General features: G+C 46.6%; 11 protein-coding genes across 11 annotated transcripts; 7 read left to right on the top strand and 4 right to left on the bottom strand.

Moving 5' to 3' along the window:
• Nucleotides 1–1,044: 1,044 nt before the first annotated feature.
• On the bottom strand, nt 1,045–1,528 carry HD556DRAFT_1501514 (uncharacterized protein; the record flags this gene model as incomplete). The annotated part of the gene is made up of 2 exons (XM_041308961.1): nt 1,045–1,334; nt 1,393–1,528. 2 exons carry the CDS (start codon nt 1,526–1,528, stop codon nt 1,045–1,047), a joined length of 426 nt encoding a protein of 141 aa, XP_041154947.1.
• Nucleotides 1,529–2,524: 996 nt separating this feature from the next.
• HD556DRAFT_1246630 (uncharacterized protein) lies at nt 2,525–3,942 on the top strand (the record flags this gene model as incomplete). The annotated part of the gene is made up of 4 exons (XM_041298626.1): nt 2,525–2,659; nt 2,719–3,316; nt 3,392–3,625; nt 3,695–3,942. The coding sequence occupies 4 exons, from the start codon at nt 2,525–2,527 to the stop codon at nt 3,940–3,942; spliced, it is 1,215 nt and encodes a 404-aa protein (XP_041154948.1).
• Nucleotides 3,943–4,222: 280 nt separating this feature from the next.
• HD556DRAFT_1434389 (P-loop containing nucleoside triphosphate hydrolase protein) lies at nt 4,223–5,302 on the bottom strand (the record flags this gene model as incomplete). Its single annotated transcript, XM_041305320.1, has 5 exons — nt 4,223–4,498; nt 4,559–4,644; nt 4,696–4,965; nt 5,015–5,146; nt 5,197–5,302. The coding sequence occupies 5 exons, from the start codon at nt 5,300–5,302 to the stop codon at nt 4,223–4,225; spliced, it is 870 nt and encodes a 289-aa protein (XP_041154949.1).
• A 143-nt stretch (nt 5,303–5,445) lies between these two features.
• HD556DRAFT_1501557 (uncharacterized protein) lies at nt 5,446–7,518 on the bottom strand (the record flags this gene model as incomplete). Its single annotated transcript, XM_041308962.1, has 13 exons — nt 5,446–6,114; nt 6,169–6,226; nt 6,285–6,516; nt 6,572–6,706; nt 6,758–6,817; nt 6,868–6,873; nt 6,923–7,014; nt 7,067–7,080; nt 7,136–7,164; nt 7,222–7,258; nt 7,312–7,326; nt 7,382–7,401; nt 7,452–7,518. 13 exons carry the CDS (start codon nt 7,516–7,518, stop codon nt 5,911–5,913), a joined length of 969 nt encoding a protein of 322 aa, XP_041154950.1. The 3' UTR covers nt 5,446–5,910.
• Nucleotides 7,519–7,721: 203 nt separating this feature from the next.
• On the top strand, nt 7,722–8,969 carry HD556DRAFT_1408462 (uncharacterized protein). The gene is made up of 5 exons (XM_041304092.1): nt 7,722–7,817; nt 7,865–8,107; nt 8,155–8,282; nt 8,335–8,440; nt 8,490–8,969. The coding sequence occupies exons 1-5, from the start codon at nt 7,815–7,817 to the stop codon at nt 8,856–8,858; spliced, it is 849 nt and encodes a 282-aa protein (XP_041154951.1). The 5' UTR covers nt 7,722–7,814; the 3' UTR covers nt 8,859–8,969.
• Nucleotides 8,970–9,041: 72 nt separating this feature from the next.
• HD556DRAFT_1408464 (EF-hand protein) lies at nt 9,042–9,770 on the top strand (the record flags this gene model as incomplete). The annotated part of the gene is made up of 6 exons (XM_041304093.1): nt 9,042–9,044; nt 9,098–9,110; nt 9,164–9,307; nt 9,363–9,428; nt 9,481–9,628; nt 9,684–9,770. The coding sequence occupies 6 exons, from the start codon at nt 9,042–9,044 to the stop codon at nt 9,733–9,735; spliced, it is 426 nt and encodes a 141-aa protein (XP_041154952.1). The 3' UTR covers nt 9,736–9,770.
• Nucleotides 9,771–11,734, bottom strand: HD556DRAFT_1408470 (uncharacterized protein). The gene is made up of 5 exons (XM_041304094.1): nt 11,592–11,734; nt 11,401–11,538; nt 10,897–11,348; nt 10,744–10,838; nt 9,771–10,696 (listed from the first exon to the last, which is right to left on the bottom strand). Exons 1-5 carry the CDS (start codon nt 11,706–11,708, stop codon nt 9,834–9,836), a joined length of 1,665 nt encoding a protein of 554 aa, XP_041154953.1. The 5' UTR covers nt 11,709–11,734; the 3' UTR covers nt 9,771–9,833.
• Nucleotides 11,735–11,788: 54 nt separating this feature from the next.
• On the top strand, nt 11,789–16,127 carry HD556DRAFT_1408473 (Nrap protein). Its single transcript, XM_041304095.1, has 12 exons — nt 11,789–11,925; nt 11,974–12,050; nt 12,101–12,421; nt 12,472–12,640; nt 12,689–13,162; nt 13,213–13,268; nt 13,319–13,420; nt 13,476–13,600; nt 13,649–15,173; nt 15,223–15,411; nt 15,463–15,600; nt 15,649–16,127. Exons 1-12 carry the CDS (start codon nt 11,880–11,882, stop codon nt 15,763–15,765), a joined length of 3,339 nt encoding a protein of 1,112 aa, XP_041154954.1. The 5' UTR covers nt 11,789–11,879; the 3' UTR covers nt 15,766–16,127.
• An 858-nt stretch (nt 16,128–16,985) lies between these two features.
• Nucleotides 16,986–17,373, top strand: HD556DRAFT_1448639 (uncharacterized protein; the record flags this gene model as incomplete). Its single annotated transcript, XM_041307461.1, has 2 exons — nt 16,986–17,146; nt 17,196–17,373. The coding sequence occupies 2 exons, from the start codon at nt 16,986–16,988 to the stop codon at nt 17,371–17,373; spliced, it is 339 nt and encodes a 112-aa protein (XP_041154955.1).
• Nucleotides 17,374–18,710: 1,337 nt separating this feature from the next.
• HD556DRAFT_1312656 (uncharacterized protein) lies at nt 18,711–19,620 on the top strand (the record flags this gene model as incomplete). Its single annotated transcript, XM_041300685.1, has 4 exons — nt 18,711–18,871; nt 18,924–18,969; nt 19,034–19,071; nt 19,521–19,620. 4 exons carry the CDS (start codon nt 18,711–18,713, stop codon nt 19,618–19,620), a joined length of 345 nt encoding a protein of 114 aa, XP_041154956.1.
• A 3,492-nt stretch (nt 19,621–23,112) lies between these two features.
• On the top strand, nt 23,113–24,018 carry HD556DRAFT_948370 (uncharacterized protein). Its single transcript, XM_041312096.1, has 4 exons — nt 23,113–23,131; nt 23,184–23,603; nt 23,656–23,701; nt 23,763–24,018. Exons 2-4 carry the CDS (start codon nt 23,407–23,409, stop codon nt 23,853–23,855), a joined length of 336 nt encoding a protein of 111 aa, XP_041154957.1. The 5' UTR covers nt 23,113–23,131; nt 23,184–23,406; the 3' UTR covers nt 23,856–24,018.
• Nucleotides 24,019–24,859: the final 841 nt, after the last annotated feature.

Below are 24,859 nucleotides of genomic sequence, written 5' to 3' on the forward strand. Positions count from 1 at the left end.
ATATATATAGTACAATGGCACATTTGGTAGCACATCAATGGTGGCAGGAATGCATCACAGAGCGGGGTGCTAATAGGGTAGTATATATAGTACAATGAGGTATCGGGGATGCATCAAGGAGTGGTTTACCTGCAGCGCCTTGATTAGTAAGGCTAAGGTGATGTCATAATGCATCAGGAATGCATAACACCAATGATGCATTAACGATGCATTGATGCATGAAGATGCATCTGTAATGCATCACAGTGATGCTACGTGATGCATCTGTAATGCATCATAATGCACTATACATTAGCAGCCCTAGCATTTTAGGATGAATGCATCACTACTAACCCTACAACCTCAATGCTTTGTTGCATCAATATGACAGGGTCGCCTGACATTTAGACACATTGTAATTATGCTGTTGTGTGTTGCTACTAGCCTACCACTAATGCCACAATAGTCTTGATCTATCCATTGGCTTCCCCAAGCTGCAGCCTGGTTGGGCCCAAGCCCCGGCTTTGGGCTGGCTTGGGCTCACAGCCTAGGCTCAGAATATTTGTGAGCCTAAGCCCCTCGAAGCTGGGCCTAAGCTGGGCTGGACATCACTACACATAGATGCTCACAGAGATGATGGGGTATCAGATGATGATGTTCTGCAGGTGGATGAAGATATTCAACTCGGCTCTCCTTTACTGCATGATTTGATCTCTATGATTGGCTCACAGAACATTCAGGTGGCCCAGAACAATGTGCTGGCATCAAAAAAGAGGGTGGTTGACTGGTTGTTCTAATTTTTCACATTTTTTCACTGCAAAATCATTATTAATTAGTGATGTTCCGGCCTGGCTTGGGCTCAAAGCCCCGGCTTAAGCTTAGCCTGGGGGGGCTTAGGCTCACCAGATTTCAAGCCTGAGCCATGAGCCCAAGCTGGCCCAAAGCCAGGGCTTAGGCCCATGCAAGCCACGGCCCAAACCAATGTCCGAGCTCCACCATGCTGTTCCCAATACCACGAACACCATGCATAAATGCCCAGCACACGTCAGCAACTGCTGATGTGGCTCAGACAAATACAGACAATGGACAAGAGCAGGTGAAGGGAAGAAGACAAGGAGGAGAATGAGAATGAGAGAGAGGAGATGGACAATCAGTAGCACTCAAGTGCTCTGCACGCTTGCCAGCGTATGTGAGTTGAAGAGGGATGTATTTCGAATGGTCGATGAACCACTCGCCGACTTTGGATCCAATTGTAGGTTGGGCGCCTAGTAACTGGGTAGAGATGGGCGCCTTGGATGCTTCGATTGATATATGGCTGAGTTCTTCATCAGAGTCATTCATCTCAACATTGTTTTCTTGCTGAGTACAGAAGTAAGTATCGGATCCACCACGGTCAAGCCAAGAAATTTGTACCTTTTTCCTTGAGTTGTGGGTGTTCAACTGCTTCGTGGTTCATTCCGAGGATGTTTTCTAGGGTGAAATTGCCACTTGTGGATCCATCTGGTTGTAAGGTAGGTTCTATAGAGGCTGAGGACGTGTTTACGGCCATATTTCTAGTGATAGGACATCTATCTGTTCAAGTTTTGCACAAGAAACAGTGAGGAGTCGCAACTAATCAGAAAACACAGAAAGACTGTTGGATGAAAAAACTCACTGAAAGGAAGGTCACATACCACAGACCAACCAAAATTCCATAACATGTCGACCTTGTAATGTCTTGAGGGCCAGGCAGACAATGATCTTGTGTTCCATCCGAGATTAACAGATCTCTTTTGGTCGCCATTTCATGCGTATGTAGTTGAAGTTGAGAGGAATCATGTCATAGTAAGAGTCAGTAATGAGAACATGCCAAACACATACTTATGGGGTGTGACCACTGACATGACAAGGTGTCATATACTCTATGTACCAAAGCCGCAGCTTGGGCCGCCGGCTTAGGCTTTTCTAAATCCAAGCCCAGGCCTGGCCTATTTGGGCCCGGCTTGGACCAGCCCAGGGCTTCAAGCCGGGCCTTGCACATCACTAATCATCATTCATGCTGTTGATAACAACTAGTTAATAACTATTGGTTGAAAATTGTTTAAAACACCTGTGTATAAATGGTCTGAGGACCTTGGTCTGTTTATAAACAGCTGTTGAAAAGTTGCAGTGATTTGTCAACCGTACCCTAGCCTGGAAAGACTATAACCCCCTCAGCATAGGTGGTGTGGAGGCCTGGGTCTATCACCTCTTATTAGTGGGCTTATGTGGGAGTCACAGGTGGTTTATTCCAGTTTATTTCACTCAAAAAAATAAACTGGCGAAATAAACTGTTATTGAGGAGGGTTATTATTTTAGCGGTGGTTTCAAGTTGAATTTGCGACTCTAATTACATAATTTCATTCAATTTATTTAATTTCTGCCTCCGAGTCAAGTTGGTAGGATGAGTCGTCAGACTAGGACGAGTAGAAAGTGATGATCACTCGAATACACTGAACAACTTATTGCATCTTTGTTTCTGCAAACACATTAGCTAGGTTTATTTTCCTGGCGCACCGAGTCCCAGATGTTCGGTGAATCTGACTCGGAGAGTCCACGGGTGCCCTCCCCATGGGACACACTCACTTCCGTACCTCCAACACCCACACATAATGAAATCCTTCGACGAGGAATACCGCAGCTAGTTCCAGAAAACGAAGAGGTGCGTTTTATTACCGTTTATTACATGCGCTAATACCCATTTGTATTTACCACTCACAGGGTAATGTAGAGTACAAACTTCATCTCCTTTCTCCTTCCCCCTCTCGCTTTACCCGCCTCGTCACACAACTCAAATGGCGCCTTCTAGAAGGCGGTGGACAGGCGTACTATGAGCTTGGTGTTGCCGACTCTGGCGTACTCATAGGGCTGGAGAGGCGGGAGATGGAGGAAACATTGGGTACCCTAGAAGAGATGGCTGGCGAGATTGGTGCTAGCGTTATAGTGGTGAAGGAGATTGAGGTGCCAGCGGAGGTGAGCGGAGTTGTCGAAAGCTGGGGCGGGGATGAAAGCAGGCGAAGGAGACGGAGGCAAATGATAAATGAGGACTCAGAGACGACAGCGACTACGGAGACCGAACTGGAGACTACCGATGCGGACGATGATTTTTCAACAACAAGCAGCCACGTGGAAGTGTTTTGCATGGAAAATGAGGAAGTTGACTCGTTATCAGACTGTGCGGCACTTACCCTGGACCTCGAGATTGCGACCGTGTATAAACCTCGCCCATTCCGCCGCCGTGTTGCGAGCACCATGCCAGGCCACTCGGATAGGCGCAAAGGCAAGGGCAAGAAACCTAAGCATTTGCTTGTGCACACCCGTGCCCAGCCTAGTTCACATTCCGAGCATCATACACATCATTTGCACCACTCCAATGTTCACAACTCAGATACAGACCCTGTACACTCAACTGAAATGCAAGCCCACTCAATGACTGGTAGCAAGCAATCCAAGCGCCGTGCAGCCAGAGACAAGCGACGTGAGGCCAAGCGTGATCCTCATCCAACCATTAACACTGAGGAAATGGGCGAGCTGGTTTCAGGCCTAGAATCCTTTCATGTCACACTTGAGCCTGAAGGCCTGTGCGTGGCATTCGTGCCTCCCGAAATCGAGTCCTCAGTGCATGACAGTGCACACCTCGAAGGTAGCCTCAATTCCACTGTCTACACTCCAGCGGTTAATATTGTCTCAAAAATAGACGCTCAAATTATCGAAGTATGCTCTGGGTCACCCTCTTCTATTTTTGCGGAAACATATTGTCAGCCCCAACCCGTTGCAAACGAGTTGGCCTCCCCACCTGAGATCACGCTGACTCCGTCCAAATCTCCTACTTCTGAGATCGAGACGGCACTGTCAGAACCTCGGCTCATCGTCGAGGCGCTTGTTGTTCGAAAAATGTCACTGGAAGAGGCATTTTTAGACTTTGGAGGATTTTCAGCGTGTTGATATGAATCTACTAGTGCAGTGCTGTCCATATTTACAGTTTTATATTGTGCAATTGCACACTCGGACTCATTTTTTGTATTGCAGTTATATCATTATTCACGGCAGATGCAATAGAGCATGGCCTTTCCATGTAATGCGACAGATAGTGAAGGTGTGGCAAGCGGAGTCTATCTTCCACACCCTGAAGCTAGGTAGTAGAAACAGGTCGATATGTTGCCTCCACTCGTGCGGTTTTCGTGCTTCCGAGGCAAAGTAAAGGTCCTTGCATGGTAGCACCCACTCAACTATGAACTAACCCCCACATTTTGCTTGCCGCTTCGTTCATCGCATCTCGCCATATCTCTCCCGCCTTGCCATCCTTGTCACTCCCATTTTTTCCTTCAAGGACGTATGGAATGCCGCGGTCTCCACCACGGCTCACGCCCCCAACAAGAGGGAGTTGCGCTAGGAGAGGAATCCCAAGGCGCGATGCATTAGTTGAAGTTCCAAATAACTCATGTGCGGTATTGCAAGAAGGACACAGGAATGATGCTTGGTTAAGGATGAGGCCTGTTATCTGCAGATGGCAACGAACACAATTAGGGTGAAGCCGAAAGACAGTATATACAATGCTTACCGGAACTGAGATCTTTTTGAACATAGAAATTCCTCTTCTCACATCTGTTAGTGCGACGTCCTGTGGAGTTGAAACGATGACTGCGCCTATTTCATTTTAGATGACGAACAACATCTGAAGAGCTCGTGGAAGCGAACCGTCAACGACAACTAACTGTCCCAGTGTAAGAGGAACATCTCCCGTCCCTGGGGGCATATCTATTATTAGTACGTCCAGCCCAGGACCAGATCCACAAGCGTCTCGCCAGTCAACATCGAAGAGGAGTTGCTGGACGGCTTTTTGAACCATAAGGCCGCGCCAGACAATTGCCCCTTCAAATTCCGTAGAGTCGGGTGGTGGCCGAGGGACCAGGTAACCCATAGACATGGTAGGAATTCCATGATTGATTATGGGGACGAGAGCACCAGCTAGTAACAGAGTCACCCGAAAGCTTACGGTGTGTGCCAGAAAACGAACCAGAAGTTAAACGTGGGTCGTCCGAATGCTGAAGTCCCATCAATGTAGGTATAGAAGGCCCAAAAATGTCCAAGTCAAGTATGCCGACTCGCGGTCGATGAGGCAGCATTGCAAGGGAAAAAGCAAGATTTACTTCATTCGTGGTCATTCAAAGGTTCCGTTCGATTACTGCTGGGACGTACCTGCTATTGTGCTCTTGCCCACGCCCCCCTTTCCGCTTGCTACAACGATTACCTTCTTTGCATGCTCAATATGTCGTTTTTGGATCAGCCCGCCGCGTCGGGGCATTTGAGGTGTAGAGGGCGGTCGAAATGGGAGGCCCTACTAGGACGCATCATCAGACACGCAGACATGAAAGCTCTTCAACTTACCAAAGGATTTTCATGGCTTCGGCTTGCAGTCGACGTGAAGGTACGCAGAGCTGTACCACGGAGCCGTACCAATTTCAAGGTGAACATGATCTATGAATTGGCTGACAATCCGGATTCCGCTTCATGTCACTGACACGAGTTGACGCCACGCGGCGCCAGCCCCCGACTCGGACTCGCTTATTCCTGGCATGTTATATGTTCACTGAATTTAGATGGCAAACCAAGTCTTTTTATTTCATTTTGCGTTTAATGAGTGCTTGTGCCATGTCATTCTAATGCCAATATATACATGATGTTCCAAGCTTCAAGCTTCATTATATATTAAGACCTATAGCTACTCACTTAGATAAATACTACAACGAAAACATTGCCCAGACCTATGTCTCCTTTACAAGAATCACTTCGCAACACCACATAACTTAAATCAATACAAATGGGAGTCAATAAAAACGAGCTTTCCTGCTGCTCCTGGCAGAGTACTAGATAACCATTAGATCTATCGAGCATCTCCCCGATTCTCCCGTGCTACACACCATTGCTAGTCGATATATGCACGCGCTCCTGGAAAGCAATTGAGGTCATGCAGGTTGCTGCGTCGCAGTCGGCTACGAGCTTAGCATGATATTCTCGAATGCTAAGGATAAGGCGTGGTCCCAGCACAAACGACTGGATGACCATCAAAATCTGAAGGAAGCCATAATAAAACTCAGTTTCCCGGGAAAACTGGTCCTATAGTAATGATAAATCGTGGTCACATGCACAGGTCAGGGGAAGTTGGCATACCACTGAGATTGTGGGAGACAAAAGCATAATGAGGTTGAGGCAAGCAGCAGCAGCAAAACTAGTAGTTTCGATCCCTCAGCGGATCAAGGGAACTATATTCACAATCATGAACTCACCTCGCAAAGTAAACCACGTGAGTTTTCATCAACATCATGAAACAGTCCCCGAAAATCCCCCCTACAGAATGTCGTCGCACTTCACGGAAGTGTTTTACAGCAATCCAGGCTGCGAGACACAGTGCGAGGACTTCCCACACAGTGGCGAGTACCCAAGAAATGGAATCCAGAAATATAGCATTTTCTGGAATGCTAGTCGAGCACTGATAGGTGCCAGAGAGAATAAGTTGATCTGGTATTCATCATTATAAAAATGCACATTTTTGGTCGTCCAAAATTAAGCGTACCCCCTGAAGAATGCATCATCAACAGTACACCGACCACTCCGTTGAAAATATTGACAGCTAGGAAAGTGACAGTAAGAAAAATATGGATTTTCCTGGATCCTTGATACATGGCATGTAACCGAGTGATGATGATGACTTGTTTTAGTCTAGTCAATATCACTGAGGCCTTGCAAATGCCAAGCTCACCCCACAGCATTGCAAATACCACAAAACCCATCCAATCCCATACGATGTACATAATAAAGCCTGACAAATTTAGTTAGCGACCAGCCTTGTAGCGCACACGCTAAGCAGACTCACATCTATAGTGACAGTCATTAGTGAACCAAGTTAGTAGAGAATCACACTCACTTCTACATGGTGCTGCGGTTAATTTGAGAGAAATAGTAGAAATTGGTGCAGAAGACTGACTGTATCTGTCACCGAGATCGTCGGAACACCGCCTGTATGCCGCCGGTCAGGAGAAGTAAAGGTATCAAACGTAAGAAGACATACATATCATGTACAAGCTGATTGTGAGATCATACATTAGTACACGAACAGTGATGAGCCTTCCAAACATACACAGTAGATATTATTCCAAGATAGCGCATCTAGGGTACTTTCAAGTCAGCACAACATAACAACCGTGACAGGCAAGCTACACACACTGATATACAGAACTGTCATTAGGGACCAGCGTTGCCTCTGGAATTAAGTATATTTTTATGTGTATTCCTCTGACGTGAGACTGTACTCACCCAGACCAGTTCAACCTATAAAACCATTCTTAGCGAAATGGCTGTTCCAGTTATACGAGCGTCAACATACCTCCTGTCCAAATGTAAGTGCTGGAAATATTTGTAAGCAACCACACATTCTTCGGTGTTATCATGCTCACCCCAATCATACATCACTAGAACAAAGGAAGCAACTGGAAAACCGTAGTCAAGGTTAGATCGAGACATCGGCAGCGTCAACATCCGGCAGTTTTCCACGAACCTATAAAATAGCTTATAAGACGATACGAATTGATGGACGGCCACCAAGTAGGATCATTTGAGATAACAATCATATTTGGTAAACAATGAGGTGTGAGCGCTTGAGCACTGAGATGGCATAAAGGACTCAGCCGACGCGCGTCTTATTAATAATAATAGCTAGTCGGACCCCGTAAACCTTGTTCGACTACTACCAGTCTACCACGCTTCTTAGCAGAACGCGTCATCCTACGCATTCGATATCTTGTCCGTAACCTTGAAACATGGTGAGTTTCTTCAGCAAAGATGCATCCATAATTGATTTGGATTGTAGGAAATTGATCCTTTGGCCGATGCCCTTCCGCCACGTTACGCCATCGAGTCCGATGACGAGGATGAATACAACCCACTAACCACCCAACGAGCTGATCAGGTTCCGATTGTGAAAATAAAAATCGAAGGCCAATTCACCACTGGCTGTCCCCTTGTCATCGCATCAGGCCGTGCAGGAAATTTTTGGGCTGATGGCGCAGACCTAGGGGAACAGCAGGGCGCAATATTCGTCAACAATATTCCGGTTAGTGCTAGGCTCTTCAATGAGCGGACAAGGATCACGTGTTACAGGTGGGATTTCTTTTTAAACCCTCATCAACCCGTACGGTTGTACTGGTGTCCGAGGCTACTACGACGTTGCCGTTATGGTCCATGAACAAGTATGTGAATGATATCCTGGATCGCCTCCAACCATCCGCGTGAGTGCTCTATCTGTGGTTGTGAACAAACCTGACCGTTTCAACGGTTCAGCATTTCCATCCTCGATACGTATCGCATACAAAGCTACATTTCATCAGAGCCCTTGCCTGTGCATGAAGCGCCCGTTCGCTATTTGTCTCTACGGAACATATCCTTGGTATGCATGCTATTCATATCAAGTGATCTTCTGACCGAACTATTTCCAGGATCCCTTCCAAAATTTTGCGCCTCCAAATATTCTCCAGTCGATATCGGCAGCATTTATGTCTGCGATGAACATACGCACCCTATCTTCGTCCTATCAAAGTAATGCAGTGATTTTACTCCTTCCCTCACCAGGGGTACCTCGCACCACGCCATCCAAACTATTAACTAGTAGACTTTCACGACCGTCAGAAGATCAAGCATGGTCGGTTGAAATGATGGTGGAAGTGGACGAAAAGTTGTTTGGGGTAGTTGGCGCGAAACGATCCGGTACTTGGGCACTCAGAAGTACACCTGCAGGGAGTGGATTTGGTTTGTCAAAAAAGAGGCAGAACCTTGCGGAGGTTGGTGAGGGCAGCATGTACATATGATTGTTAGAAGTTCAAGAAGTAGGCTTTCGGCATAACTCAAATGAAAATAAAAGTGTCTTCATGTCTTCCGTGTCGATGAAATCGCGTTGTTCACAGACACCAGAAGACAAGATAACTTGGATGATTATGTAAGTATCATGTACTGATGAACCCAATACGTTTGATGGCATCGACAGAGCAGCCATGGTGAGTTTCGCGTTTAAACATCTATACGCGCCAACTTTAACAGATTCTTACAGAGTGATAATGCAGGTCCGATGTTCCGTGCTATCTAGCTAGTATATCGCGGACTGATCGCTTAACAGAGTATAAGGAAGCCTTCGCGCTCTTCGACAAGAAGGGTACAGGCGCTGTGCCACGGGAGACATTGGGCGATCTCCTCCGTGCCCTTGGACAGAACCCAACCCAGGCTGAAGTGACCGAGATTATCGCGAATGCACCACGAGAAGGTCAGTTGGCTACTTTTGATTGATATTGGTGCTATGATAATTTACTTTGGGGCAGTTGACTACAAGACATTTTTGACGATCCTCAATAGACCAGATGGTTTCAAGCCTGCAGGAACACCTGGTATGTTTTACATCGTTCGTTGTAGCATCACAATCCGTTGATCGTTATGCAGAGGAGTTCATCCGGGGATTCCAGGTATTTGATAAAGAAGGGAATGGTTTTATTGGGGCTGGAGAACTGAGATATGTGCTGACGCAACTTGGCGAGAAGATGTCAGACGAGGAGGTTGATGAATTGCTCAAGGGCGTTCAGATCGGCCCGTAAGCAACCCAACTCTAGTATTTGCCGGCATACATAGCTGACTACTCAATTCAGCGACGGAAACGTGAATTACGAATCATTTGTGCGCACGATACTCAGTCAATGATCACAGCACCTTGTTCTCTATCAATGCCTGGACCTCATTGTATCTATTCCATATGTCCATCCATAAATAACAACAACAAATGCATTATGACAAGGGAACTAGTCGCTTTCTGACTCGTACTCGTCGTCAGAGATCTGACCATTAGAGGACTCACGTCCGGTGATTAACTCCATGACAATTTGCTCTCCATCTCTCAATCCTGTCTCTGTCAAAGACACATTCGCCTTCCACCTAAATTCCCTCCGGGGGTAGGCTGAAGCAAGTGTAAAGCCCCACCACGCGTGTCCTGCCGTCCTGCTCTGAATATAAGAATCAAGCTGTGGGATATCATTGACAACTCCATCCGGTGCTTGCGAAGGGTCATCTTCTGGACGAGAAGTGGATGGAATAAGTTGCGAGTCAACAAAGGCATAGAGAGCGGTAAGGGTCGCCGACGGAGGAAAACTGCGGATAACTCGTCCATTGCCGGGCAATTTGACGGCCAGTCTCAAGCCGCGCGCCTCGGGTAACAGGAGACGTTTACGCATGAACTTCCTCCACTCCATACGTATTCCGGCTTGGTGCTTCTGCCTCGCCGAATCTTCCTGCTTTCTTTTTACGTCCTCTGCATGCTGTCGTACACGTTCCTCCTCCTCCTTCTCTTGTCGCACTCTCATCTCGATGGCCTCACGATCTCTACGAGCCGTTTCCCTGAATGCGCGATCCTGCTCCTCACGTATACGCCGGTCACGGTCACGGTCCTGTAACATTGTCTTGAATCGTACAAGGAACGGTGTTACACGTGGAAGTAGCTGCGTATTGAGATGGTCGATCAATACCGAAGCAGTTGTGGCTGCGCGACCCTGGTGACGTGATAGGGTGGTGACAACCGGGGAAGCACCAGAAGGAGCGCCATGGCGCCTGGGCTGAAGCGCGAGGAAAGCCACAAAGGGATACGTAGTTGCTTGCAATTTCTGCGAGGCTGGACAAGGCTTTATCATTGTAGAAGATAAATTAAATGGAACATACCATCCCATGCAGCTTTGTCCCGGATGTCCCCACCCCAGACAATGAAATCATTATCCAGCAAGATCTTGACGAAAGCTGCGTCGGTAAGGGTAGACCTGTGCCCAGAGAACAATATGACACATCGTACATCGTGTACAGGTGAACATTACGTACCTCTTAAAATCTGCATCATCATCGTGTTCAGCGCTCACGAGGACAACGCATGCTATGCGCCCTTCTCTCTGACAAATGTCAAGAACCTCTTCATAGGTGCCATCAAAAAAGTCGGGTAAATTTTTCTGATTATCATCCGAAGCCGCAGGTGGATATGTATGACGTCTTGCAGTTGATGGGCCTGCCTCGAATCCTGTCGTGACCGCGTTCGCCATGGAACGTTTTGCAGAACATGCACCTGTTTCTTCCTCGAGTTGTTGCACCCACCTCTGAGTAATGCTGCGTGAATCAGGAGAGGTAGGGCGGTGAGAATGATAGGAATTTGTAGTCATGAACGGTAGGGACGGTATTGGTATGCGGAGAACATTAAACACGAAGCGCAAAACTCCGGACACAAGGTGCAATGGAACAGCGAGTAGAGACCATAAGAAACTCCAATTTGACCGCGAGCTCTGCAAGGGGTGTCAGTTGTCCATAAACAGCTAGAAAATTGAATGTTCTTACACCCTGACCACGGTGAGAATGTCGGATTGTGGGTGACGAGTCTTCATTGTCATCTAGCTCCAACTGTTCCATTGGAGTGGCCCGTGTTGGTGCTACAACTTTGGGAGTTTCATTGTCGAATAGTAGGTCTGTGGCTTTCTGCGGACCCGCGTTCAACCGCAAAACATGGCAGATTATAAGTCAATACTTACTTGAACATCCCATGAGACGCTTTCAAGTACACTGACTACAAATTCCGTGTCATGTGGACCAAGGATACTTTGTAGCTGTTGTAATGCTTCAATTTGAGGGCCTTGTAGTCCGTCCATAGAGAAAGTGAAAGAACGAGAGCACGCGGCAAGCTTGCTTGTTTTGCATTGCCAACCCCTCAAATAGTCACGTGATACTAGCTTTTTTCATTGCGATCGTACTGACAAGCAGCTGCAAGCTGGCCTTGCAAGGTCTCTACTGTGACGATCACGCTAATACATGCCGGTGCGATGAACCAAGTCGACTCCGAAAATACCAATCGCCATGGCAGAGAAGGTATGTTTCACTTCATAGCAAACACAGTCTGATATGTGATGTCCATAGAACCTCTGACTGGTCATGAATTAAGAGATATCAAGGATGCAGCTGATCTCTATCAGTCTGGTTCATTCAAGCTTCAGGTTTGGCTAGATTATTTTAGTGACGACTCATCGAGCTTACCTTTTTTCAGATTGATGCACTCCTTCCTAATGTCCGACCTAAAGAGTCTGGTCGACAGCAGCTCGATCACTTTCTTTTTGCTCTGCGCGCCCACTGCATCTCTATTCCTTCTATTGCACCTCTGAGTCCTTTGGCAGCTATGAAAGTCCTTGCTAAGCAAGGTGTCGCAGTTCCATCTGTGTTCCCTCTCCCGGCTCCAGATGTCAAGTGGAAGGTTGCATTCGAGCCTCCAAGGGAAATCTGTGTTGTTGGAAGTTGGGGAAACGGAATCGCGGTGAAAAAGCAGATTGGCAGTCGGTTTAGCGTTGACCTGTCTATGGAGATGCCCGAGGTGCGCTGTTTGCTCAGTCGTCTTCCTTACCACTGAACGATATATGGCAGGCTCTTTTTCAAGAGAAAGATTATCTCGATGGGCGCTTCTTCCACAAGAAGTCCTATTACCTCGCTATTTTAGCCCAATCTATTTCAACCGCTTTTGACGTGGACACCTTTTACTCATCTGCGCTTGGAGACCCTCGCCTCACCACGTTGGTTCTTAGGTCACGGAATGGTATAATACTTCATTCAATGACAGAAATATAACTGACATCCTTTCAAGGGAGTGCATCTTATGATTTTTCCAAAAGTCATACTGAAGTTCATGTTATCCCTGTCCTTTCGTCATCGAGTCCGTTATCACCGTCAAGGCTCTTCCCCTCACATTCGAATGTCCGCGTACCTTCGTCCTCGTCTCCACCAAATTTTCCTACTCCAATCTACAACAACACCATCCTTCTTTCCACATGTGCAAAAGAAGCGCTCATGTCCACTCATGAACTCAAAAATGCACTGCCAGCCTTTCATGATGCTTATACCCTTTTAAGAGTGTGGGCTAACCAGCGAGGTTATGGCGATGGTGAATTATGTGTGAGAGGCTTTGAGAGAAAAGGCTCGTTTTGGGCCGGGCTACTGCGCTATTTGAGTTTGGGCGATGAACTTGTTGGCACGAAGAGCGGGATCGCAAAATTGAGGAAGCCGCTTGGAAAGGGATTAAGCTCTTATCAATTGTTCAAAGCTGCGCTTGATTTTCTTGGTAAGCCCTTCATTCTCCCTTTTTATTATATAAGCTGATAGGGAGTTTAGCAAAGCACAAGTTCGGGGAGACTCCGGTGTTCACAAAGACGACTAATGGACACAGGGTACGTCTCTGTATACGGACGTGGAACTTGCGCATGATGTTTTTTTCTAGTGCCCTCCAGAGGAGTACATTACCCACCACCCAGCCATATTCGTAGATGCAACATCTACTATCAACTTTTTGTCTGATGTTCCTCTTACCTCACTTGACTTGGTAAGCTTCGCTGCCAGCATCTGTAAACACTTACCGCTGACTGTCAATCATCAAGCTAAGTCACGATGCTAAGGAGACACTAGAGCAATTGAGCAACCCTGGCGCATCGTCTGACACGTTTGCTGACTGTTTCCTGAAAAGTCGGTTTAAAATCTCCTCTCGCTTTGATGCGGTGATCAGGCAAGTGTTTTCTTTCTTTTTGTGGATTCCACGCTTAACCGTTTTCAGAGTGAATTTGTCGCAAGCTTCTCGAAACCAGTCTACTTCAACTGTCATAGAACATGGGTCTTCTGATGCAGCCCTTCTGGCCTCTATTTCATCCCTCCTGCGCCGAGGTCTTGGCAATCGCACCCAAGCGATAGCCATCCTTCAACCTGTTACCCCTTACCGCCCCATGTCCTCCGCAGAAAGCCCCAGCACGTCCATAATTCACATCGGGCTTATCTATGATCCTGCCCATGCTTTCCGTCTTGTTGACCATGGACCTTCTGCGGAAGACCAAGACTCAAATGTTGCAAAGGAGTTCCGGTATCTATGGGGCAGTCGTGCTGAGCTTCGTCGATTCAAGGACGGTCGTATTACGGAGAGTGTGGTTTGGGAGGTTACGACGTCCGATGAGCGTGCACATATACCGGTTTCTATCGTCCGACATTTGCTGCAACTCCATTTTGGCCTTTCTGCTAAATATGCGAGAACGTTGCAGACACCATTCGACAACATACTCCAATTGCCGGATGATGTTCGTCGTCTACATCGGGCTACAGGTGGGTGTAAGGCTGCATTAATAGCATTCGATGGTGTCGTCAGGAGCCTGAAAGCACTGGACGAGCAGCTACCACTGGCACTGCTGAACGTCAGCCCCATATCTGAATACCTGCGGTATACCTCAACATTTGCTCCACTACCAATCCCTGCCTCGATTTCAGCAGAATTACCGGAGTCCCTACGTTTTCTCCCCACCATCCCCATCATCCTCGAATTCGAGAAATCATCCAAGTGGCCGGATGACTTAAAAGCGATTCAGAAAATCAAGCTCGCTTTCTTTGAAACTATCGCCCAATCACTTATGTCTTCAAACCCCGGACTCAAGGCGTCAATTGCTACCGGCGGTAGCTCAAATCCATTCCAAGGATACGCTGCGCTAGAAATATTCACTGCTGAAGGCTGGTCATTCTCTGCGTTCATTTGGCACGATCGAGAGGCAACTTTGCTTGATCGAATCATTGACCCCGGCAAGATGTTTGTCAGTCCCAGCGACCAAAAATATAACGCGCAGGAACAACGCGAAGCCAAGGTCGCCCAGGAACTTTACACGCGGCGATTTATCCATGCCCCACGACACCATCGTGCCATCGTCAATCTTTGCCACAAGTACAGCGCATACTCCGGCACCGTCCGCCTTGTCAAGCGCTGGCTTGCTGCACATTGGCTTTTGCAAACCCACGTCTCAGAGGAGGCTATTGAAATCATTTGTGCACTACCATTTGTTGGTGGAAAGCAGACATCGACAGAGAGCGCTGCTGCTGTACCTCATAGTAAAGAACGTGGTTTCTCCCTCGTCTTAGAATTCTTAACAGATTGGGATTGGAAGGAGCCACTTTGTCTTACATTGTATGAGGATGATCCCTCGGCAACGGCACCTGAAATGTGGACGTCAAATGGCCCGGATGCAATTGCTGTCCACCGTCTTCGCGCATTTGCTAGGGAGGCCAGCAAAGCACTTCGTAACGCAGAGACGGAATTGGATATCAAGGTTGATTGACAGACTTACATTTGATGACATAGCTGACGTCGTCCTTTAGAGCCTCTTCTTACATTCCACCGATGACTACGATATTGTTATCCAATTAAACCCTACAGTTTTACCAAGGTACCACCAAAACATCAATGCGGAATCGAGTGTTTGGACTAGAGACGCTCATTTGGGCATAACGGAGTCGACGCCTCGCCCAGGATTTGATCCTCTTCCCCTGTTTCTCGCCGATCTGCAGGTGTGTCTCACATATGAATGGAAGGTTCTCTTAACAGCTCTTCCTATCCAGAGCACGTACGCAGATACACTAAAATTCTTTGCTGATTCCTTTGGAGGTGATCGCATTGGAGCAATTTGGCTTCCGAGTTTGGGAGCACCCCGTCCCTTCCGTGCACTAGCAGGTTTTTCGAGCAAGCCATTAGCCAAGGTATGTCGATCCCATCGAACTATCTGCATCTAAACCAACATTTGATAGGAGGATAAAGCGAAGGACAAGGATCTTGTCATGTTAAATCGGCAGGCTGTTCTGGACGAGATAGGTCGATTAGGAACAGGTTTGGTCCAAAAAATCATCGTACATGAACCCATGTAGTCGTATGCACGCATCATCTACAACCAATTTAGCGGAAACGACAATGCTACAATATCACAGGCTCAAAACTTGAAAACCAGAGGGAGCGTGGTCCTTTGCGTTGAATCGAGTGTCTGCCTCATTTGCATATTCCGCTCGCGGTGTGATGCTACATTTAAATGGCTTATACTCACTCAATGCATTTGCTTTTCAGGTTATCCTCTATGCGAGTTTATATCCAGCACGCTAGTAATTGGTGCATAGTACGGCCCAGGCATCGGGTAGTGTAACCCTTTAGAAGTACTCGTCTAGCCGTTAACTAGGCTAGCATCTCATTGCCTTTAAACTTCCTCGCCAGTCATTGTTGCTGATTTTCACCTGCCGCTGTTCATTAAAAACTGTCTGCACGATCGAAAATACATACCAAGTATCAACGAAGCCGTTGGATATCGGCGAGTGCTGAAGATGTGACTGGTTGACCAAATAACCGGACTCCGGAGTTGTTGATCACATTACGATACTAACGAAAAGCGCCCCGAGTCGTAAGTCTCTTCTGGAATTTATCTGTTTGGACATCGTGAATGGCCTTACGATGTCGGACTTCCGATGCTGACATGATGAACAATTATTTGATTGGGAATTCAAGCTTCGTTGCCCTAGAAGGATTCACCGAAGACACCCCGCTACACTGTCTGAGTTGAGCCTCACGAAATGGAGCTCAATCGCAGACCGTAACCGATGGTACGATATGAGTCAAAATATAACTCATAACAGTCAGTAACGTCTCTTCCCACAGTATGTTTTTGTTTTTGTTCAAGTAAGTTCCTACTACTATTAGTACATACGGGATAAGCCCGTTCCGCCAATCGCGTTGCTCCGAGATCACCAACACCGTAAGCTCACCGTCAGCATCAAATTCTTTCTGACAAGCGAAAACCACGAGTCTTTTTCTGATGAGTGACTCCTCCGAACAGTACTACTACACGTACTAGTAAAATGTAAACTAAGACGAGCATTTTCCAACACCATCCTGAGCTACGCGGTGGCAGTGCATCTTTGAAATGTAGCTTGTTCAGAACAGGCTTTGAATCAATGACTTACTATGTCATTCAACTCGACTTCTTTTGAGTTGAATTTATCAGTAGAAGCGAAATAACCCGAGGAGAAGTGAAAATTGCGAGTATCTGTCTATAAAAATACCTGCACGCTATGGCTTTGCATTACTCACTGCAAACTCCATGATGTTCACTTCCCGCATCACTATCCTTATGCTGCTCACCTTCCTCGCTGGTGCCAACGCTGGATGCGCAACGTGTCCACAATCGTTGGATGTCGACGGTATAGCGATCTACGAACTAGTCACTAGCTATGTGAAGACCGAAAACGGGTTCACAGAGTGCAGGTAAGTTACACTCATATCTTTATCAAGACAAGTGACTGATGACCGGTAGCTACGTGGATAAGATGGGCAACGTGGTGACTTGCGAGTATACGGTACGTGATTTCTGGATGCTGAGCAGCTCATCGTTCTCGTTTGACACGTTGGATGGTCATCAGGATGGCGGCGAGTTAAAGAGTGGGGATGAGAAGTGCCCGAAAATTTCAAGGAAGGATGACTATGGATGCTAAGCAGGATGTGATGTGGAGTTGGCCAGACGAGAGGAGCGATATTGGTCTGCAGAAAGTTGGCTAGATATCAGTAGATTTCGTCTGCGTCAAGAATTTTCTTCATACGTGTTTTGCCTGAAGTGCAATTATAGTTACGGCAGTTCCCTCGCCGGAGTTGGCCAGAAGCTGAGCGTGATGTGCTCGGACGTTAAGCGTTTAAGGATGTCATCGATTAGGCCTTAGGCCCAAACTCTCATATAAGAGATGATCTATAGGAATGGTCAGCAGTGGTCAAATCTAGATGCTCATAGATTATGATTATGCTTAACAGTAAGAATGGGGACAGGTCACCGAATGCGAAGCAAAGGGCAATAGCAAAGCTAGCCTACGAGGAACTTCAGCAGAAAAAAGATAGTCACATTCAAATGACAAGCTCACGCTGCAACTCTATTTGTATCAGTGAGCACTTAGTAAGAACTTAGCAAACTATCACCAAAGCTTGCAAACTTTACTAGTTGTTTCAAGTTATGTAGATGTGCTAATCATTGTTGCACGGACAATCATGGATGCATGTTCGAATACACGGCGGTTGTTGGATAGCTGTCGAACAGATGATTGTTTCCAGAATCCAAGGGTCCATTCTCTCGCGAGAGGTTTTTGTCGTGAGTACGTGTTGATATTCTTGAGGCAAATGTTGTGATAATGAGCTCAAGTAAAGCATGTAAGTGTTATCAATTTCCGGACGTCGGGAGAATGTCAGAAAACTCGATATTATGTTGATATTATTTGTATTATGGTATGTTTTCACCCTTCGCCCACATTTTACGTAAGTATTAATGTTGCGCCTGACTGATATGCAACGTTAACGTTTCGATAACTTACATTAATACTGTCATCGATGAAACGAGTTTAATTGACTGACATACCCTACAAGGCTCAAGCGCTCAAGTTCATGCAACGTTCATGGAAGGAACGACTCTTTCTTTTATTCAAGAGTACTCTGCATAGTACACGGCGGGAAAACCGACTACGAGGTGTAGACAATCCCCTTCCCGCACTGTTCAACCTTTTTTTGTGCTACATGGCCTATGACATGGAGCTGCATCTAGTAGCCCTCGGTCTTACTCTTGCGACCTCGATTTTGTGAGAGTGATTCCACACTTCTTTATTTTTGGGGGTTCTGATTCTTTTCGCTCAAGTACCGAACTTTAACCTTAGGCCTTCTGCCTTGAGGTTACGTGCGCGTCTGAAGCTAAGGCGAAGCGGAAGTCTCGTAAATTGTGACGGCCCCTGTAATTTCAGCCTATAAAATACCTGCATACTATGGCTTGACCTCCCTCACTGCAACAAGTTCCATAATGTTCACTTCCCGTTTCAACGCCATCATTGCGCTGTTCGCCTTCCTCGCTGGTGCCAACGCGTCATGTTCAGCATGCGATAATACTTTGGAAGTCGATGGTGTGGCGGTTTACACGCTAGCCAACAGCACCGCTGAGACCAACGGGTACACACTTTGCACGTACGTCGCACCCTCACATCTTCGTCAACCAAAGTGACTGATGAGCTGGCAGTTACACTAATTCTAAGTTGGGCACTAAGGTGACCTGCGAGTATTCGGTATGTGCTTGCTAGATGCTGTGCAGCTCATCATTTTTGTTTAACACACGCTTGCGAACATCAGGACGCCGGCATATACCAAGATGGGGATGAATTGTGTCCGTATGTAGCAAGGGTGCATACGCATGGATGCTAAGCAGGATGTAAAGTGGAAACGGCCCGACAGGATTCGCATTTTTTTCTGCAGACAGCTGGGCACATCATTAGAGCTTAGACTCCATCCGTTACAGGAATTATCTTACATAAATCAGCCGCTTCTAATAGTCGATCTCTTTAAGCCCTTATTTCATTCAGACTTTCTCTGTTAGTGCCTCGAATCCGAACCTTGAAAATTCGGGCGAGTTTCTCGAGTCCATTCTTTCTTGGACCCGAGATTATTTGTGAAGAATGAACGTTAACAACAACAAAGAAAAAATTTCTTAGCAATAAGTATGCACAAAGCTATAGTTAAGTACTTTGTACCTCGTCTCATCTATGGTAATCGAAGCGTTTCGTAAATTCAGGCTGCAAAAAAAGTCGTCTTTCTTGTATTCTATTTTTTTTTTTTGCAGAGGTAAATGTAAGGTATTTTTCGAAGACAGCTTGCTCGTTTCACGTATTAACTTCACGTTTAGCAAACGAAAATTGCAAGCAGTGCCTGGTCCATACTAGTATGGCCGTTGCTGGCGGCTCACTCGCACACATCGTGGCCAACGCTGTATACTCGCCACTAGCGCATGTGGTCCTTGTCGCACTATTGCTACACACGTCATACTAAGTCATAATACATGCTTTTAACCCTCGCTGTCAGACTTTTGGTGTCTGTCGCAAGTATTGCAATGACGAAAGGACCTCGATTCGACTGCGATAAACGTGCTACTATACTACCGTCAATTTCAAGCGGATGATGATGAGAAGGAGAGTATTCGTTTGTTGAAGTTTTCTGATGCATTCCGTGCATCTGTTACGCTAGAAAATTCTTCAGTGCTGGTCCGCGTGCTTGCAACTTGAATCGGTGTTTCCTCGACAATGCATAACATTCACGGCATGTGCATGTGAAGGTGGTGGGCAATCTTACGTTCATTGATGATTATTGCGATGCTCAACAATATATTACTTTAAATACCAATCTCATCTGTTCACAGGTTCATTGATGCGTCGCCCGCCCTTGTACCTCATCCAACACTCGCTCGATGAAGATAATCACTCCCGAGCTCCCCATGCTACTCGAACTCGAGCTTGGTGGACCACGAGCAAAACTAGGCACCGTCACTTATCTTCAAATAAATTCAAATATCCACATCACTGCTCGAGTAGCACAAAAGTTTGTCCAAAAACAATTGTACTGATTGACTCCGAACTAGGTATTGCACCATCAACCATGATACCAAAGCGAAAGCAGAAACTGCCAGCTCAATTTTCGACCGACCATTATTGGCAAGTGAGACCTGTACCCTAAGGCGCGCAGGTGAGTCCTGTGGTTGAATCCTGATTGCACAGCGATCTGCTCATACTCACGGAAGTATTGGCACAATTCGTGCCACCGCAGCAATCGTTATACGTTTTGCAAGGTTGACCCTGGATAGAACATGCGCTGATAAACTTAGATGCTGTCAAAGCAACAACAACGGCGAGGAGGGAGGAACGCATTTTCTGTACGAGGTAATATGGAATCTTCTGAGGGGGATCTCGAATGATATATATCTTCGAGGATGGGGAACGCTGTAGGATGTCGACCAGCTTTTATATCTTGCATATACTTATAGGCACGATTCTGATCTATTTGGCAGAATTGTTGTTGCTGTCAGACAGCAGAAATTTCGGTAGAACCCCACCGGTAAAACCGTCCTGCATAAAAAGTACTTCCGTATTCCTGTGAAGATTTGCAGCATGTATGCATACTCTGGGCCAAATATGGCCGGCTAGCCAGTGACTTGAACGGCAAGGAGAAACTGCAGCAGAACTTACTTATTTGGAGATCGTCGGAAAAGCAGATCGTCTCTATGAAATTTCCACGCGAGCTTGACACTAGAAAGATATCAAGGAGCCACGTCAAGAGATATCGCATTGCCACGGCGCGCGTTAGGTTATTTAGTCCGACGCACACAACAGATGCATGTTTTGGGGCTTAATGCCCCCTACTACTGTGTAAAAAATCAAAGTAATAACTTTCAGTTCAATAACGAAGAGACCTATCCTCAAGTGCCGCTATAAAGTCCATCTCACTCGCCACTATTATTATGTCTGCCGCAGTGCTGGCGAGGATTATTGCAGCATCCGACCCTACCGGTCTACCATGCAGCCCGCCTGGTGAATATCTTCAGAATACCCGTGTTCTGATCTCAGACCGCATACTTATGGGTGCGCAATACTCGCAAATTATAATGGTAACCTTCCGTATTTGTATACCTGTCAAGCAGACGGCACCGTCCTGGTCGTTTGGACTTGCAACTGTGATGATTGTTGTACCGTCATTCACGGAGGTGTAGGTCCCGGCGGGTTCTGCATCTGCACATAAAGGAAAGGGTGAGCTCGTTTCTTGCTTGCCATATCTATAATATCATAATGATACAGCACAGCTGTCTCCGTAATTAATGGTGCTGGCTGGCGCTGGGGGAATAGCCGGTTGGGAGTTTGAAAGATGTCGTCGAGGCTCAAGAACGTATTCAAATAAGTGTATGACTCCACGTCCAGCTGCGATATATGCATCAGTCCTGCAACTATGACCAACATGAAAATCTCACTAGACGTCACCGCCATGATGATCTTCATCCATTGCTTTGGCTTCTCCGCATATCTACCTTCGACATTTACCACTGCCAGCACAATAGTGATGACACAAAAAGGCTCTGAGGAAACTGAACTATGAAGATGGGGAAAGCGGATTATCGTCTATGAAATTTTGACACGAGCTTTACATTAGTCATTGCTCGTGGAGCCACGTCTAGAAATATCGCATTGCCACGGCACATTGTGTTGCTCCGTCGGACGCACAGCAGATGCATGTTTTGGGGCTGACCGCCCTTTACCGCCTGTGTATAAATGGGAAGCGATAAATTTCAGTTCAATAAAAAGGCATCGTTCAAGCCTATCCTGAAGTACAACAATGAAGTTCATCTCACACACCACTACGATTATGTTTGCCGCAGTACTGGCGGGGATCGTTACAGCACAAGACCCCAACGGAGGGCCATGCACCCAGCCTGGTGAATACCTTCAGCATATTTTGATGTCAGACGGAGACCGCATGCTTATATGTGCTTGCAGGAATGTATGAGTGCGGAACACTCGCGGGTTATAATGGGGGCTTGCCGTATTTGTTTTTATGCTCGACAACCAACACTGTCATGGTCATGGGCCAATGCAGCTGTTCGACGTGCTGTGCTGTCGTCGACGGTGGTACAGGTCCTGGCGGGTACGTCAAATGCTCATAAGAGGAAAAGGGAGCCCGGTTCTTGCTTGCCATGTCAACTTGATAGTGATACGTTACCGTCACGGCTGTCTTCGTTTGTTATGGCTAAGTCTGCAAAAGACGCGTCAAGCTAGATATTTCGCAGACTGAGAGAATCACTCGTTGAGCTAACTTCGAGGAAGGTCTGCAAAATAATGACATAGACGCGTTTGAATGACACGAAGCGATATTTCGCAGACGGAGAGTCACGCGGTCAACTAAGAGACAAATTGAGTTGTGGGAATTTAGATGACTTCTTCAATTGGGTTTTGGTTGTTGTTCAATGGACTTCAATCTTGTCTTCCACTTGCTGCGAAATCCTTGACTTTTGTTTGTTAATGCTCCGGTGCTGTTATCTGTGTCAACGATTCGAGTCCTGAATTGACTCAATGTGCCGCGTTGATCATCACGGATGGCTGTCACCGTGTCACGGTGGAGTCCACTGCACGTGCCGACGGTTGTTGGCATCATTCCCGACAGATGCTCACGCGACGCGCGTGCACGCTTCGTCCCGTGACTCCCGTCTACCTGAATGCCGAGCTTAGCTGTAGCTGACTCACATTTAATTCGATGGTTCTCGATTCCGAAGGCCTTCTGAGCTTCGGAAATGCATCTCGCGGCCAACGTTAACTTTTCCACTGCTTCTGTCCATCGATGAGATGAGTTTATGTAATCGATATCGTTAGCTGCAAAGCTTCATGGAAGGAACGAGTGTCTTCGTGTTATTCAATGGTGAGACTAGCCTGTACACTGTGTGACAATCCCTTAGTCAATCCTTTCACAGCAGAAGTTTTGTTAGATAATAGTAGGTGCATCTAGCCCTCAGTGCCACTCTTGCAACCTCAATAATTTAGTGAGAATGACGTTCACAGTTCTGCCCGTGGTCTGTGAAGAGTATTGATTCTCTTCGCTCAAGTACCGAACCCTAGGCTTGCTGCCTCAAGGTTACGTGTGCGTTAAGGCGAAATTGCGACGGCCCCAGTAATTTCAGCCTATAAAATACTTGTATGTTATGGCTTTACATCCAATTCACTGCAACAAGTTCCTTAATGTTCACTTCCCGCTTCGCTATCCTTACGCTGCTCACCTTCCTCGCTGGTGCCAACGCAGGATGTGCAACATGCAATCGCACCTTGGAAGTCGGTACGACAAACTACCGGTTAGTCAACAGCACCCTGCAGTCCGCCAAGGGGTACATTTGCACGTACGTCACATTCTCATCTTCATCGAGCAAAGTGACTGATCTGGGCTGGCAGCTACGAGGATGACGCGGGTGATGTGGCCACCTGCGAATACTATGTGGTACGTGATTTCTGGAGGTTGCACAGCTCATCATTTTCTTTGGCTCACTGGCCTTCATCAGAACGGCGGCTATTATATGGATGGGGGCAACTTGTGTCAGCATGCGTCATCGTTATGTGAAGTGCTTAGTGCGCGGGGACTAACGAGAGAGTAATACTGGCAGCTATATGTTGGAGTCTGCCTGATATATGATACCCTTTTTTCGGTTGTAGTATGATATTGTAGTATTTGAATAGTTTAGAGTGACTGTCATCGGGAAGGGTTATTGATGCTAAACAGATCCAGAATCTCCAAGGGAGCTCCCCTGATTCAACGTGCATCAGAATGCAAGCAACAGAACCACTGCGTTGGCCATAATTCGTCCAGAACATATTCTGCGTTTGACTCAAGGCAACCATAACCAAAGGCCGCAGCAGCGGGACCGAGAATGGCCTTATTTTCTTTGTAACTTGAACGCTAAGCCCGACCTGAGAACCTCATGTCGACCACCATTCTTTTTCTCACTGTTGTTTAGCCATTCTGTGATATACAGGGGGTCATGCCATTGGCATTCTTGTCTTGATTTGTGCGTCTGGCCGAGACGTATCGTCGAGACGGGCTCTCAACGTTCAACCTCAGCTCGCGATGAATTACTACTTACAACCCTCCACAAAGAAAATATCTGACACATACTCCCATCAACATTAATATCATCACGATCAAGCATGCTACGAATAGAACCGCACGAACATCTCAGTTCTTCCCCGAGACTGAGTACCGAGATGTGAACCCTCGTTATCATTTTGTCATTCTTATTTGTTAACAAGCAGTAGATAAATTGTTTTCTACTAGGTGTGTTCTTACCTGAGACTAAGATATATGTTGTTTTCTACTAGCTTCGTTTCTCGTGTCGCTCGCCTCTCATCTTGAATTTATGACGTCTCTTCTCGAGATAATTTTGCTTCCGCTCAAGTAATATATGTCATAGTTTCTACTTCGACGAATAAGTCTGTTCCACCAATCGCGTTGCTCTGAGATCACCAACGCCGTAAGCTCGCATGAGCATCAAACCTCTTTCGGACAAGCGAAAGTTTTGCCGATGTGTCTCCTCCTAACAGTATAGTACAACTGCCGTAGGTGAGATGTAAATTAAGACGAGCGTTTACTAAACCATCCCGG

Source organism: Suillus plorans (assembly GCF_016647745.1).
Source record: "Suillus plorans strain S12 chromosome Unknown HD556scaffold_77, whole genome shotgun sequence".
NCBI lineage: Eukaryota > Fungi > Basidiomycota > Agaricomycetes > Boletales > Suillaceae > Suillus > Suillus plorans.